Source organism: Sciurus vulgaris (assembly GCF_902686455.1).
Source record: "Sciurus vulgaris genome assembly, chromosome: 11".
In the NCBI taxonomy this organism is placed as follows: domain Eukaryota; kingdom Metazoa; phylum Chordata; class Mammalia; order Rodentia; family Sciuridae; genus Sciurus; species Sciurus vulgaris.
The window spans coordinates 28630985-28647482 of NC_136472.1; the positions used below are offsets into that span (position 1 = coordinate 28630985).

General features: G+C 61.9%; 1 protein-coding gene across 2 annotated transcripts in view; it reads right to left on the reverse strand.

The window, feature by feature from the left end:
- Window positions 1-16498, reverse strand: part of TSPAN18 (tetraspanin 18) — a 116951-nt gene that overhangs the window by 15076 nt on the left and 85377 nt on the right. For both annotated transcript variants that reach the window (XM_079103051.1, XM_079103050.1), the window contains 2 exons: window positions 4580-4663; window positions 1410-1482 (listed from right to left, as the gene is read on the reverse strand). In XM_079103051.1, coding sequence (XP_078959177.1) covers window positions 1410-1472 — 63 coding nt within the window. In that variant the 5' untranslated portion in view covers window positions 1473-1482; window positions 4580-4663. The remainder of the gene's footprint in view (window positions 1-1409; window positions 1483-4579; window positions 4664-16498) is intronic.

Sequence of the window (16498 nt, forward strand, 5' to 3'; positions counted from 1 at the left end):
CACAGATGAGTTTTTAATACATATATGCTTTTAGTTATGGGTGGACCTTTACTTAATAAATGAACTTAGTTAGATGGAGGGCTGAGAATGGAACCCAGGGGCCTGCACCTGCTAGGCAAGTGCCCGGCCTCAAGCACAGGCCAGCCTTGGGCGCAGCTGTGTCGTGGAGGACACCAAGCTTGGATTTGAGGCTCGGGTGTCTGAGACCCGAGGCCCCGGAGGCACGTGTGATGATGACCAACGGGCTGTGGGAAGCGGCCGAGCCCCACTCAGCTGAGGGGGGCCTGCAATGCCGAGGAGCCGGGAGGACCGAGGGTCCCGGTGGGGGGGAGAAGAGGAGTGGCAGCTAGAGTGGCCACAGCTTGCTCCCTGGTCTCCCCACACAACCTCCAGAGGAACCTCTTCCCCGGCTGCTGGGGAGGCCACGTTCTGCCCGCTGGTGGCCCAGACCCAGGCCCAGGCGGGCGATGCTGGGGCAGGGCTGGGGCGGAGCCCAGTGGCAGAGGCTGGCTTGGCAGGTGCCAGGCCCGGGTACCATCCTGAGCACCACAGGAGAGAAACGAAGGCATGGACAGAGAGCCCATCAGACAGACGGGTCTGTTGTGGCCAGAAAGGGGACTCTGGTTCACGGTGACCTGCCCTAGAGGACCGTGGGGGCTGACCCTCCCAGGCTTGGGTGGCTGATTCCTCTGGGGTGCCCGGAGCTGGGAGCTCAGTGTCTCTGCTCCTGGGAGGGTCGAGCAGAGTGGCCGGGGGCCGCCGCCTGTTCTCGGAGGCTGACCCTTCCTACGCAGAGGCCTTGGGTGGGGAGCAGAAGGAGCTAGACTTGGCTTTACTTTTCAAAAACCGTGTTGAAGTGGGTCATTAGGAGGTGCGGAAGCCAGCCAGGCAGCTGCAGTCGCAGCTGCTTGGGAGGCCGGGGCAGGAGGATTTCCAGGCCAGCCTGAGGGAGCGCCTGTCCCAAATGAAACATAAAGGACTGGGGGTGTACCTCAGGGGTAGAGCGCTGGCCCAGCCTGTGGGAGCCCCTAGGTTCAATCCCTAAGACCACGAAAAAAGAGAGAGATGAAGATACCGAGGTTCAGAGAGGCAGCATGTGTTTCAAATCGCACAGCTGGCAAGGGGCCGCACTGGGCTTCGAAGGCGGGCTCTGGTCCCAGGTCCCAGGTCCCAGGTCCCAGAGACATTTCTAAGTACATCAGGGGCTATGGGTTCAGCCTCAGGGGGGCTCCCGCTAGTTCCCTGTGACCACGCCCACCCCTCCTCCTCCGGACAGGGCCAGACCAGAGGCAGAGGCCTGGCCTCAGCTCCCCACTCCCGCCCCGTCCCAGGGTCTGTCCTGCCCCATGACAACTTCAAAGCAGCAGCAGTGCCACCCAGCAGCGGCTGGGAGACCCAGGAGGACTTACGAATATGAAGAAGTTGAAAACGAACATGAGGTACTTCATGCAGCTCAGACAGTCGCCCTCCATGACGCTCCACCTACAAGCAAGGCCGCCTCAGTCCCGGTCCGCCAGGGAGGGTCCTGGCTCCCCCCCACCAGGGGCCTTGGAGGAAGATGGAGGCAGGGATAATTCTCCCAGGGCAATGCTTCCCTGGGGCCTGGAGTTAGGGGTGAGATGTAGGAGCCAGCCGCCTGGGTGTAAGCTCTCTGCTAGCATTCATGTGCTGTGTGACCTTGGACAGATGACTCCACCTCTCTGAGCCTTGCTCTCTCCAACTTTAAAGTGGTGACTATGAGCAGCACCTTCTTGCGAAGATTGACTGCAACCCGCAGCCGCGTGCGGAGCGGAATGTCAGTGTGACATGGCGGGGGCTCCACGCAGCTGCCTGGTGTCATTTGCTCAGCACAGCTGTAGGCTCAGGTTAGGTGGAAAACACAGGATGGAGCCCTGGGTGCTCCTAAGGTTGCGGGCCGGGCCCAGTCCACGCCCTCCAGGCACAGCCTGACGGAGGCCATTCCTGAGACCCCGCTGCAGGGACAGGCGGTGCAGGCGTCGCTGGGGCCCCAGCCCCGCACATGGCCCGGATGCTGCCCACCCGGACCTCTTGGCCTCGGCCGTCAGCTGCCTCCCGCATCCACCCACCCGGCTGCCTCCCAGGGACCGTCCCTGGCGCCCACCCTGGCCAAGCCAGGGACCCTCCAGGCCTGCTGCCCCACAGCGTGTGCCACCAGGTCCTCAGCCTGCGCCGCCCACGCATCCCGGAAGGGTCGGGCTGTGCCCTCCTGGGACGCAGCGGGCAGGGGCCGGGTGGCGCTGTCTCGCTGGGGACAGGCGCGTGAACGGCCGCCCAGCAGCCGGCCCGCTGGGCTTGGGAGCCAGACGGCAGCCGGGCTCTGAAGGGCCTCCTCGGCCCGCTCTCTGCTGCGCCCCCTCCCGGGCCAGGAGGACCCCACGGTCACTCCTGATGCCCCACCTGCCCACCCCTCTCCAGATCTCGAGGCTGCAGGGCCCAGAGCTGCACCGGACTGGAGCCTCCAGGAGGATCTGTCCCCTCCCCGGTCCCAGAGCCTGTCCCCTGGGGTGGTGGTCGGGGGCTGGGATGGGCTGGACCCTGCTTGGAGGCCAGCCCCACAGAGGTGACCGTCTCTAGCCTTTCAGCAACCACACAGGCAGGAGGCTCTGTGACTGGTCACAGGGGGGACACCAAGGCTCAGGGAGGCCAAGGAACCTGCCCAGCATCACAGAGGTGTCCTGCAGCCGCCTCAGACCCTGTGCTCCGCCTGGACAGCCTCAGAGAGCAGGACACAGGCACACTGGACTGGGAGTCTGGAGTCCCGGGCTCATGCTCTGTAAATCACGGCTGTGTGACCTTGGGCAAAGCACTTTCCCTCTCTGGTCTCAGAGTGTTTGTACTTAAAATGACAGACCAGGAATTTGTAACGAATCTGTTTCTTCTATCACACTCTGATTTGGACAAAAGGGCCTCAGGAGGCCAGAAGGCTGTGTGGAAGGGCGAGGCTGAGAAGCATGTTCTGAGGCCAGGCCCCGGGGTCCTTCTCTGCCTCGTGAGGCGAACCTCGACACCAGGGAGGGACCCAACTTCGGCAACTCTGACTGCTTAGCAGGTGAGGGCTGTAATCAACACAGCAGCTCCTAACAGGCCACCTAATGTTGACTGCGACCATGTCGCTGAGGGTTACCACCAGGGGCCAAGTGTGCCGAGGGCTGAGTCCCCAAAGGCAATGACAGGCGACTGTCTCCCGGGAAGAGCCTCTGCTCCCTCCAGGGGGAGTCAGTGGAGAAACAAAGGAGAGGAGGAAGAGGCCGAGGAGGATGGGGAGGCCGAGGAGGATGGGGAGGCCCAGTGCCAGCCTCGGGCAGGCCGGGCATGGGGAAGAGGGCCTCGGTGCCCAGCAGAGCACTTTGTCCCGGCTCTGCCAGCCTGAGCCCCTGGGCAAGCCCCTAACTGTAAGGAATGAGCTTCCTTCTCTGTAAATTAGGATTAAAATCAAACCTTCCTCATAATTCATGGAAAGTACTGAGCACAGCAATTAGCGCATGGCGGCTGATAACATTAACTGCACCACCACAGGCATGCCGCCGGCTCCTACTGTGTGCCCAGGGTCATGCCACTCTCCAGCAAAGTCGGTGCCCTCCATTCTTCAGCTGAGGGCATCAAGGCCAGGGAGGTGGATCCACCTGTCTCAGGTCACACAGCGCGGGCCTATAGCCAGAATTCAAGTCCAGGTCTGCCTGAATCTGAAGCTGTGACTCTTCGTCGCTGTTTACAATGGAAGCCAATTCCCTTGTCCCTGTCAGCCGTCGCCTTCCAAAGCACAGACCTCCCTACAGCTCCTGTGCCACATTATGTCCCACAGCCTAGAGGAAACAGTCTTCTGGGCCATGGTCACATATGGCCAGGCGGAGGCCCAAGGCCGGTGCAGGCCAGCTACGCTTAAAGACGCCTGCTCCCTAACACGGCAGGACCTCCAGACGCACCCGCTGTTTCGTGCGTACCGAACCAGGTGCTCTGGACTTAGGGGACCTCTCGCCTCACTAAGGGTCAGCGCCTGCTGAGAATCCTGCCCCAGACAACTCATGCCACCAGCACACCAATGAAAGAAGCTCGAGGTCGGTGGAAGATCGGGAAGCAAGGATCTGGCCCAACAGCCTCATTCTGGAAAGAGAAGACAGGCTGAGCGGCAAGCGCTTGACCAAGGCACAAAGCCAGTTGGCGGCGGAGCTGAGTCCGGGACGCAGCTGGTGCCCGGTGCAGATGCGCCTCCTCTAGGTGCTGTTTACCTGAGGGACATGGGCTGCCTCCTGGGAACACACGCTTCCTACAACATGGACGCGCTTTGGTCCCTGTCTTACTCCCGGTGCTCGGGCACGTAGTAGAGCCTCAGCTAATGCAGCTGGTGGACTGAGCGAGGGAACGAGCGGATAAACGGCGAGTGCGTGCCGTGGGAAAGAGAAGGCGGGGCAGAAAACGACCGACCAGGACTCAGAGAGAGAAAGACGGAGGGAGGGGGCACAGGAGGAGACAGACCAACGGAACGGGGGCGGGGAGAAGGACGGGGCAGGCGACAGGGCACAGATGCACAAGAAAGGAGAGGCGACCGCTGATTTGTCACCTGGGCCGTTCTTCGGGTGTCAGTAGGACAGATGCTCCTGGTCAGAGGGCCTGGCGTGTGTTCCTCTTATCCACCCAACTGGTCCTGGAAGAGGAAATAATCGATTACCGCAGGAAGTCGGCGAGGCGGAGCTGGAGAAGCGGCGTGGTGAACCCCGGGCTCCAGATGCATATCACCATGCCCTGCCAGCATCCCAGGCTGCCATTCTGAGCGCGACATGGCGCATCTTCCTCTGGACCATGTGGCTTGGGCGACACAGAAGGACTACCCAGTGACATGGAGGAGGTGCTGGACCCCGTGGGCATGGCCAGCACTTGCCAGCCTTCTCTTCTGGGGGCAGCTCCTGGCTCGTCGATGCTGTCCCCTGGCATGAGAGCTGTCCCCTCAGAGGCTGCACCTCAGAAAGCACTGAAAAGTCCATGTGTCCCTTTCACGGATGGGGAGCCTAAGGCTCCAGGGGCTGGGAGAGTCCCAGAGCTGGACAGCGGGGGTGCTGAGACCCGCGCCAGCCTGGCTGGACCCTGAGACCCACGCTGCCTCCTTCATCAGCCCCTTTGGAGTCCCCACTGCCCTGAACATCTCTTGGTTCCTGGCTCCTATCTGTCCTGGAAGAGGACAGCACGGGGACACCTGCTACACTCAGCCCCGTGGCTTCTGTGGAACCCGGGCAGCCCTGCCCTGCCAGCTCCCTTGAGACCCTGGGCAAGCCTCCACCTCCCTGAGATGCTAGGGCTCCTCTGAACGCCAGTGATCGACTTCAAAGGCAAAGGTGGTGGAAAGGGTTGGCAGTGTCCCGGATATGGGGAGACTCGGAAGACGGCCAAGCACCATTCCCACGGGGACCTCTCACCACCAGCGCTGTGGACTGGGAAAAGTGCATGCCCCAACTACATCACCCGTGGGCACCAGGAGAACCACAGACTTCTGCCTTGGTCAGGAAGGGTGTGAACATCTCCCCAAATGGCTCCAAATTCAGATTGTTACAGTTTCGTGATGACCAAGTTACGAATAATAACTCATAGAATCAAGTGCTCACCAGGTGCCAGACTCTGTCCTGCCTTTCTTCTGCATCTTTTTATTGACTCCCTACTTAGGAGGGGATGGGTACCATCACCAGCCCATTTTACAGATGAGGAAATTGAGGCCCAGAGAAGGCAACCACCAGCCTGAGATGATTCACCTGCTCAGCAAGAGGTGGCCATGATTCAGTTGTATGTCTGCTGAGCCCCAAACCAGAGCAGCTGACAAGATGGAGTCCTGTGGGGCTCATCAGCAGAAAGACAGCGCCACGCCTCAGTCCCCAGTCCCAGCCCATCGTGGCTCAGTCCTGAACCCGGCAGCCAAGCACAGAGCACAGGAAGCGGCTAGCATCCTCCCCAGAGACAGCTGGAGGGCCCTGGGGGGTGACCCGGTCCTGCCATCCCTTGACAGATGGGAGCCCTGAAGCCCAGAGAGGGGCAGTGTTGGGGCCCAGGTCACGCAGCGCCTTGGGGCTCCCCTCGGCAGGCTCCCGCCTGGGACAGACAGCTTTATTAATCTCGCCGCTCTCAGTGCCCCAGATGGCCGCTCAGCCCATCTGCACGAGCGGGTGGGAGGGGCTCTCTGATGAAGAAGAGCAGCTCCGTTCATAAATCATCCTCTTGCTCTCACTGCCCGCACCCCTGGGCAGCTCTCTGGAGAGAAAGGGAAATGGCAGGTGGGCAAGAGCGAGGGGGAAGCCCGGACTGCGGGGCGAAAACCCAGAGCCAGACACGCTGGAGTGCGCCCCGGCCAGGAGAGGGCGCTGCGGCGCTGGGCGGGGCGGCCCGCGTCTCCTGCGAGCCCCGCCCGGCGGCTCTGCTCCCACCAGCCGGGAGCGCGATTATGGAGCCCGGATGGTGGTGACGGTGTCGACATGCCATGATCTCACTTGATCCTCCGGAAAGCTCTGCAGTTCACATTATCATTCCCTTTCCCGGGTGGAGAGACTAAGGCTCCAGGGGGCTAGGAAGGTCCCAGAGCTGGAAAGCGGAGCGGCTGACATACCGCCAGCTTGGCTGGACCCGGAGACCCACACCGCCTCCTCCTCAGCACCGGGCCTGCGGCTGGTAGGAAGGACGCCGACGCCTGACGTCAGGCTTCGAGGCTGGGGGACTTAATTGCCCACTGGTTGTGCCTGCTGGGTCTCATCCCAAGACAGATGGTCTCCTAAACAAGCAGTTGGTCCCCAGTCCTGGCAACGGCAGGACAGGGACATGGACACAGATGAATGGGACTAAACCTAATTAGGCTCCTGAGGGGCGGGTGCCCTGAGGGTTCATGGTACCAGGAGCAAAGCCTGCTGTGGATGCAATTAGACCCTAAATGACAGTCTCCCTGGGCCCCCGCACTCACTCAACTGTGAGCAATACGGGGCATGGGCGTCTTTGGCATCTGGGGCCCCTTCTCCAGCCAGGCTGGACGCTCAGAGATTCCCATCAGAGAATCTTCAAACAGGACCTGCCTTCTGTGAGTGCTATCTGCTCATCACACACGTGGAGTGCAGAGGCCCAGGGAGGGATAGGGTCTCATCCAAAGCCACACAGCATGACTGGAACCACCACCTCCTGATACCCAGCCTACTGCTTTTGCACCAATCCAGGGGCCTCCCTAAGCCCGACACCTTGGCCCATGTTGACTTCTGAAAGCTCTCAACACAGTACCTCCCTGAATCTACCCACCCTGTGACATGGACACTTCTGTTTTACAGATGAGGAAACTGAGGCTCATGGGCTCAAAGTCACAATAGGTTGGAGGGACAATTGGGACAAATCAGGGTTTCTTGCTCCTCTGGGACCCTGCTGTCCTTCAGAGGCATGGTCCACGGGCTTTGAGCCTGCTAGCCCCTAGGTGACCACCCCAGTCTGTTCCTCCATCGCCCGTGGACCGGGTCTGGACTTTAGCTGCAGAAGCTGCTGGTCCCACACGTGACTCAGGGGCCCATCCCCTGCCTTGGACACCAGGCCTGCACTGTCTCTGAGGACCAAGGCTCTGGACCTGCTTGCAGAGATGTTTATCCCTCCACCTGGTCATGCGCAGGTGGCATGAGGACTGTAGACAGGAAAGGTCAGATGACAGTGGCCACAGTCACAGCCCAGGAGTGGAAGTCACGGTTACACCCCTTGATCACAAGCAGCTCTATCAGGTCAGTGTCAGACCTCCTCCACCGGCACAGCGACCGTCCTGTGCTTACAAGACAGAGCGCATCCAAAACGGAGGAAAATGACCCCCACCCTGGTAGTGGTCAGTCGGTGACGCCCTCCCCGTCCCCTAACGGTCAGCTTGCCCAGCTACAACACCAGGACTGAACCCCCTTAGCTTCTGGCCCTGCACTATTGCGCTACTGCACTGGCGAGCGCTGGCTGAGCGTGGTGGCGCAGCCTCTCCAGGGCCGCCCGCCTCCCAGAGCCCCGCCTCCTGTCTCAGTTCATCCAGCCTGTGCCTCACTTGGCCTTTCCTTGGATTCCGATATGAGGTGATGTCAAGGACCCTCCCAGCCGGGTGCAGTGGGCACACCTGTAATGTCAGCAGCTCGGGAGGCTGAGGCAGGAGGATCATAAGTCCAAAGACAGCCTCTGCAATTTAGCAAGGCCTTAAGCAACCAGCAAGACGCTGTCTCTAAATAAAATATAAAAAGGGCTGGGATGTGGCTCAGTGGTTAAGTGTCCCTGGGTTCAACCCTAGTACAAAAAAAAAAAAAAAAAAAGAAAAAAGAACCCTCACTACCTGAATTGAGGCCCACCTCCCTTCAGGGGGACCTGGTGACAAGGATATTGAAGGTGGCTTGCACTTGTGGGGAGCCTAGAGCAGTGGAGGTCACTCTGTAAAGACAGGACTTGTTGCCCCACAGCTGGCTACTACAGCTGGAGCGGCCAGGGAGTGAGCTCAGGGCCTGAGTGCCAGCAGCCAGTCCTGCGACCGCATGCTGTCCTGCAGGAAAGGCGTCCGGCCCAGTGATCTGGCAGGCAGGTGCAAGTGGGGAAGAAGGCCACTCAGCCTGCGGGGGAGCAGACCAGGGCAGGCGCGGGCGGGCGGCCTGGCTGCCTGGCTGCCTGGCTGCCTGTGGGCTTCAGAGGCCCTCATGGCCTCCCTGGATGGCCAGAGAACCAGCTCCCCCTGAAGCTGTGGTTCTTTCAGAAATGCTGCCTGTCGCCAGGTTCCTTCCTCCCTCAGTCCCCGCCGAGTGAGCACCCTGGGCAGCCGGGAAGGCGGTGCATGGAGCCTGGGTCTGGGGACCACCCCCAGCCGATCTGGGGCTGCTCTCCTGATGGCCCTCTCCTGGCTGCTCCCAGGGGTGGCCAGGTCCTCACAGCCACACCTGCTGCTTCACCTGGATGGAGTCCTGCTTCCCTTGCTCTGGGCTGCCTTCCGGAAGGTTCTGTAAAGCTTCTGTCCACCAGAGCCCGTCTTTAGTCAGCTCTTACGGCACACGAGGCCTTGGGCTAAGGCACAAGAACACTGGGAGGTGGGTCTGTTCCCACCGAAACCTAACCAGGCTCAGAGACGGTGCGCCCTGCCTCGGGGACCTCAGCCAGGCCGCAGGAGCAACTGGCCTGACCGGAGCCCATTGGCAGTGGTCTCAGTGTGGGGAGGCCTCTGGACTCCTTCTCATTGCATACAGTCAAATTCACAGAGCTCAAAGAGAAACCCGCTCCATGGAAGTTCAGTTATGAAAACATTTTTAAAAAACAAATTCGTCACAGCGTACCATGGCGATAATGCTTCTTTATCAACACGGAATTCAAGCTCTGGGGGCCGATGGGATTCCGATCATCATATCGAGAAATCTGCAGCGATTTGGGGTACCTTAAAGCATCTGCTGAGATCAGCTCCTGCTGACAGCACGTGGTCTGTCCCTTGTGTTCCTGATGGGCTTTCAGCTCAGTGTTAGTGACAGGGAGGATACAATGTTGCCCTCAGGTTCAGAGATCCCTTCAGCTATAAGTGATCCATGTGAGATGGGACCACCACCCAACCCCCAGTAATGTCCCCACCTCTCTGTGGCTCACAGTCCAACCTGCCAGCACTTTCCATCCCTTCCCAGACACCAGTCACCCCTTGTCCAGTCCCAGCTGCCAGCAGAGGGGCAGTGCAGCAGGATGCTTGACCCAGGAGGCGCAGGAGAGGGAAAGGGACACGCACAGAACCCCAAATATCAGTTAAAGAATCAGGGGTCAGAGGGAACTCCCTGCGGCCTGCTCCCTGGAGTGGCAGCCCAGCCAGGTGGGTGGAGGGGACAGAGAGCCATGTGGGGGTCGACAACCCCCTGCGGAGCTGGTTAACCCTCATTCCTTTAGACCAGCCCTGAGATCTGAGTTCTGGGGTTCGGCGGGGACCACGTGTTTCCCTTGTGCACATCCCAGGGGGCTACACGGCAGGTCCAGAGGCCTCGAGAGAAGCCCCTGAAGTTTACCTGGAAGGCGGGGCTCCAGGCAGACCAAACCACGCCTCCCCCCATCCGGGGCTTCCCCGTAAGCAGCCATTGGCCCCCTGCTCTGCCACTCACTCCCAGAGCCGGAGCCTAGCCGGGCCCTGCGGCCTCGCCGGTGGGGTGGACGTTTTTTGTCACAGCGGCCCTTCCCGTGCTAACCGTCCCCTTCCCCCCAAGGCAGCCCCGACGGCTGATGATTGCGCGCCACTGGCCTCGGGGACCCGCTGGGGCCAGCCAGCGGTGACGGGTGTCTGAAGTAGGGTTTTAATTCTCCGCAGTTCCCAGCCTCCGGAGAGCCCCTGAGGCCTGGGCTGGGGTGGAGGCTGAAAGCCCCCGCATCCCCCGCAGGCGTGCGTGGACGGCTGCGCAGGAAGAGGACCGCGATGTGTCCCGGCCAGCACTGGGGGCTCTGGACCTCTACACTGCCCACCCCAGCCCTGAAATCACCTGCAGGGGCAGGGTCCCCGCCGCGACCAGAGGTGGCTTCATCCCCTGGCGCCCCCATCCCAGGGAAGCACCCTGGACCACGTATGGGAGAAGCAGGCTGCCCTCAGCCTGAGTCCCCAAGGGGGCTGTGCCAGAGTAACTAGAGGCCACCACGCCCCGCGGCCAGGGCTGGTGTCCAGAGGGGTCCATCAGGGCTGGACGGCATGGCCCAGGCTCCTGGCCCAGCCCTGTCCTGCCACACCCTGGGTGGCTCAAAATGAGCCCCGCCTCTAGTCCCGTCCCGACACGAAGGGGCTTCTAGACGAGGCCCCTCGGGCAGGTACAGTAAGTCACCAATGTAATAACCGTGCCTGCCCCGCCTGCGCAGGGCTGTGCTAAGAACTTGCCCGGCGTCATGTGACCCCGGCCCATCACCCCGAGTGACCCAGAGGCAAACCGAGGCTCAGGGAAGGGAGGAGGCGGCCCAGGGAGGTGCGTGAAAGCCAGGTTCTGCCCCCGCGCCCGCTCCCGCCAGGTGCTGCGGCAGCCGCCTGACACAGGGCAGAGTGGGGAGAGGCTGCGGGAGGGAGGCCGGGAGGCGAGGCCGGGGCGCCGGACGGCTGGAGTCCTGCCCTCTCGCCGACCTCCGGTCTTCTGGCTCTTTCTCCCCCGCCCCTCCCTTCCCGCTTTATCCCCCCAGAGCCTGAAGCTCTACAGAGACCCTTTGAAAGCTTGGTAATGCATCCCAAAATACACAGGGCGTTGCCGGGGCAACCGGGCCACCGCACAGGCCGATTTAAATATTTAATGGATTCACGGGTGTTAAGGGGGCCTGGGAACGGCGGGAAGGGCGCGGGCGAGCAGCCCCCACCGCAGAGGGGCGCCTGGCCGCCGGGCTCCGCCTGGTGTCCCACAGGCTCAGGCGGGCGGCCTGGGGACCCAGGGCTGCGCCCGTGGAGGGCGGTTCTGGGCTCTCACTTTCCCAGGCAGACAAGGCGACTAGCTTTGTGGTCTCCACATGGGCCGCTCCGGACCCCGCCGGTTCTCACATCATCCCCGGGAGGGCACATTGTTAGTCCCAGCTCACTGCAGAGTCAGGGGGCATCAGAGCGCTCAGGGGCAGGCTGGGACCCAAGGCTGGGCTCCAGAGCCAGTGCCCTCCACTCCGCCCATCAGGACAGCAGCCGGACATGGGGAGCGGGGCTGACCATCGTCCCAGCCACTCCCGGCCAGCACTGCCTGCAGACCAGGCCCGGTGCCCAGGACTTCACAGGTGACCCTTAAGTGTCGGGGGCACCAGCGCCTCCATTATACAGATATGGAAACTGAGGCTGAGGGGGTGAGAGCCAAGTCTCGGGGGTGAGGTGGCGGTGGTGGGGTGGCTGCTTCAGCCTCAGCAGACAGACATGCCTGTGGACAGGCTCCCAGGCATGGGCACCGCACACGCCACGCCCACCAGCGACCGTGCAGACCTGGCGCGGACAGGCAGGCAACACAGGCACACGGACGCACACGTGTGCAGATACGGCCGCTGGCCACCTTCCCGCCTGAGTGACCCAAGTATAACAAGAGGCCAGCGTCCTGCGGCCAAGCCTCCACCCACACCAAGGCTTTCTAAGCAGCCCATGCGTTCTCTTCAGAACTGGGTGCTGAGCCTGGGCGTGTTCCACCCCAGCCGCATGCCCGGCTTCGCCTTTAGAGTTCTGCACCTTGACACAGGGTCCTGCTCCATTGCCGAGGCTGCGCTGGAGGTGGCCAGCCTCCCGCCTCTGTCCTGCACGCCACTGGGGTTGCAGGCGTGCACCACCATGCCCAGTGCCTGATTGTGTTCTCAAGAGTCTTCAGGAGGGAAACCCCTAACCTCACTCCCAGGTCTCCTCCTGCAGTGGGGAAGTTCTTCCTGGCATCTCACCCCGTTCTCTCCTGCTCCACTTGAATCTAGCTCAGCTCTGCACCAGGATCTGCTTCGTAGCTCCACAGGCCCTTCATCTTTATGGTCTTGCTCCATTTGCACAGCCACACGGGAAAACAGATGTGACTGCATCTTATGGGGAGCAGGGGCCCAGAGATGCTGAGCCGCCTGCCTGAGCGGCACAGCCGCGGTGGGGGCTCGCGTTGCCAGGCGCTGTGGCTTCCGTTCCACTGCCGACTTCACGTCCCCTCAATCCCCCAGTTGCCGTCAACGTCTCATCAAGGCCATGCCCTCGGCTCTTCTCTGCCAGGTGCTCTGGGCCAGGCTTTGATCACTGGGGGACTTCACGGGCTGGCTGTGTGCAGCCTGTGTGCCGAGGCCCCGGCTCAGGGACAGGCCCCCTGCAGCGCCCACCCAGAGGCTCCGGTGTGTGGCTGCCCCAGTCCCGCCCGTGCCACCGGAGAGGCCCCTTTCTTCTCCACCTGCTTCAGCTCCATGGCAGGCGCCCCAGGCCCTGGGGCCCAGGGGCTGTCACCAAGCCCCAGCAGACACAAGGCTCAGGCCCAGGCCTCAGCCTGCAGGGTCCCCCGACTGCGTCCACATGCTCCGCAATGAATACTGGACACAGAGACCCCTTGGGGCAGCGGCACCGATTCTAGTCACCTGGCCTGACTCGCGAGGCCACGGCCCTTTCCTGTGAGGGGACTGGCCACAGGGACTTGGTGCTCCGGTTACGGAGGTCACGCAACTGAAAAGCAGAGACATGACAGAAGCGCCTGAGGCTTGAGAGAAGCCTTCGCGGAAAGGAGTGGCGGGCGGGGCCTCGGGCCTGGGGTGGGGACGGGAGGCCAGCCACGCTGCTCCTGGGAGTCCAGAGGGAAGAGGTGCAGCAGGAGCTCAGGACGGGTCAGGGACAGGGCTGGGCCTCAGACAAAGGGGCGTGTCGCCAAGCCTCACCCCGGGGACGTGGCCCCCAGGACGCCCGCGGCACACAGCTCCCACAGGCCTCCGCCTTCCTTCCGGCCGCACAGTCAGGCAGCTGGGCATCTCGGAGCCACGGTGCTCAGGACAGGAAGCGGTTCAGCCTCCGAGCCCCTGGGACCTGGGAACATTTGCAGAGCTCACCAGCTGAGCCCCCTGGACCCCGGATTTCAGCCTCTGAAACTTTCTGAGCCTCGAATAGGCGCTCACGGAGCTTCGGGGTTCAGATGTTCTGATGAGCAATGCTGAGCCCGTGACCCCAGCCATCGTCGTCACTGTCCCCGACAAAGCTGGGGACAGAAATCCCCACTTGCTCACCTCACGTCTGGCGCTGGGCAGGGAGAAAGGACCGAGGAGGAGGGAGGCTGGCGTGAAGGGGACGGGAGGCCGCCAGACCCTCATCAGAACAGCGTTGACCGCGGGTGACTTCCCCATCAAGGACCAGATATGGTTCTGTCCCAGCTCCTCAGCTGAGCCTGCAGCCCGGGGCACCAGGAACCACTGGGGACTCTGGGCCAATACAGGCGGGCAGGATTTGCCTGTGGGCTGCAGCGTGTGGCTCCCTGTTGGCCACCCACCTGGGCTGGAGGATGGAAGGAATCCCTTTCCCCCTTTGTGTGGATGGGAAGGAACAGAACCCAAGATCCAGACAGCTGGGTTCAGCCCTGGGTTCAGGCTGTGCAGCGTCTGCCAAGTCTCAGCACCTCTCTGAGCTCCAGCAGCCTCCCCTTCAACACGGGTGAAGATGGCGCCCCTCCCAGAGTCATCGGGAGGGTCCACAGCCCTGGTCACACCTCCAGGGACCCGCAGAGGCCTTGCCAGGACCCCAAGAGGGGAGCTCAAGGGTCTGGACTTCACAGGAAGACTTTCCCAACAGAGGGGCTGAAGGAACGGCGACGGGGATCAGGGCTGCTCACCCACCGAGACCCAGGCCTGACCCCGGTGTTCTGGGGATCCCAACAAGAGACAGTCCCAGGCCATGTCCCTTGCTGAGAGCTCTGGGAGCCAGCTTTGATGGCGGGAGGCCCAGGCAGGGAGGCCCAGGCAGGGAGGCCGAGTCCGCTGATGGAGCAGTCGAGATCTTTCTGGGCAGTCTTGGTCAGCCCAGCTCTGCAGGTCTTGGCCTCCCTCTGAGACCAGGACTTGCCAAGACTCTCCCTCCACTAGCTGGCTGGCTGTGGGAAGCTCGTCCCTGCTCTGCTGAGGCCCAGAGCAATTAGAAAGGACAGGGACAGTGTGGCAGACCGAGGGCCCAGAGGAGGCCGGCTCCCTGGGAGAAGCGAGCAGCCCTTGGCTCTGCACGCCTAGGGTGGGAGGTCGAAGCAGCAGAGGTGACGCCGGCAGTGTGGTTAACACAGAGCACTTCCTAGGTGCTGGGCAGTTAGAGATGCTTTGCAGCTAGTACCTCATTTAATTTTTGTGGCAATCTGTGCAATTGGTACAACTACTTTATCTGTTTTACTAACCAGGAAACCAAGGCACAGAGAGGTAAAGTAACTTTCCCAGGGTCACATAGCTACTAAGTCAGCATTTAAACCCAGGTAGACTGATTCCAGCGTCTAGGCTCAGATGGTGTCCGAGATACCCCAGAGCTTGTGTGGCAAAGCCTAGATCTCTCCAGAATTAGAAAACCCACTAGAAAGCATGGCAGTGGGAATCGGGGCGGAGCCACGGGCAGGGCTTCTCTGGGGAGGCAGTGTGCAGAGCGGCCAGCAGGGGAGCCTTCTCCAGCCTTGCTGCCACATTGTGGCCTTGGCCTTCAGTGCACCCTGTGGCCTCACAGGTCACTGCGGATGTGCAATGAGACCACGGGGCCAGAATGTGGAAGCCCTGGAGAGGCAGGAGCCGCTGTCCTTATTCTCCAGGGAGCACCTTGGACGTGGCCACCCCGGGGCCTGCGGCACGGGGGTCTCCGGGCCCCAAGGCCAGCGCTGCAGGACTGTCTGGGAGCCGCTGGCTCCTTCTCTGGGAAGAAAGGAGTCGGGTCTTGTCTTCTTAGAAATGGAGATGGCGGTCTGGACACTGGGCGAGCGACCTCACTGTGTACAGACATGGAGGCCGCCTGCCCGTGGCCTGCGTGGCTTGGTGGAAGCAGCGGGGGCTTGAGGAGACCCGGATGAAACCAGGACTCTCAGAGAAGGGGGCCGCTTGTGGACACGGGATCTCGTGCGGTGCGTTTGAGCCGGGCAGGGAAGTCACACAGCACTAAGCGCAGGGAGCAATGGGGCCGTCACCTCCAGCGTCCCCTTAAGGCCCAGGCGGGGTGCTGGCTGAGGGCCTCGCAGGGGCTTCAGCCAGGCCCCGATCTGAAATGGGTACTTTTCTGCAGCTCCTGAGGATGTAAGGACAAAAGGTAGCGAGCGCCCCTGGGTCCAGGGATCTGGGTTCAAGTTCAGGCCTCAGGGCCCGCGAGCCAGCTCCGGGGCTTGGCCAGGACCCACCCTCTCGGCCCAGGTCTCCCCATGCCTCTCTCCACCTCAGCCTCCGCTCTGTGCAGGCTCTGCCCGCCCGCCCCCCTCCACACACTCACACACACACTCACACTCACACACTCACACTCTCTCACACACACACACACACTCTGGCCATTTCCTGGTGAGGGGACCTCAGCTGGAACACAGTCTCTTCCAGCTGGCCTGAAGCGGAGGCCAGTACCTATAAATCCCTCGGTCCTTTCCTGGGACTGTGACCCCAGGGGGAGGTGACCGCCTTTCATTTAGAGGCCCTGCGTGTGTGCGCCACTGGGCAAAGCCACTTGCCTCCTGCTGGGAGAAGGAAGAACCTGGGAGGTGTTTCATTTCCCCTGTCGCCCGCTAATTAAAGAGGAGGAGGACCCTGAGGGTCCAGGGGCCGCCATGGGGGCGGGGGCGGGCGGCAGCAGGCTCAGCGCAGAGCTGTCCTGGGCTGGCCCCCCCACCCTCCACGCCGTGTGCCACCCTGGGCCACTTTGTGACTGAGGCCCCATAAGGTGACTCCAGGGCCAAGGGCGGCTCTGGCTGCTCATGCAGAGCTGGGCCCTGTGCACAGGAGGCTGGTCCACTCTGGCTAACGGGACAGTCTGGACTCCAGACGTGGCTGAGGTCATTTCTCCAGTCGCCTCTCCTGGGCCAGCCATGCCAGTGGCAGATGCCCTTCCAGAAGAGGTTCTGCA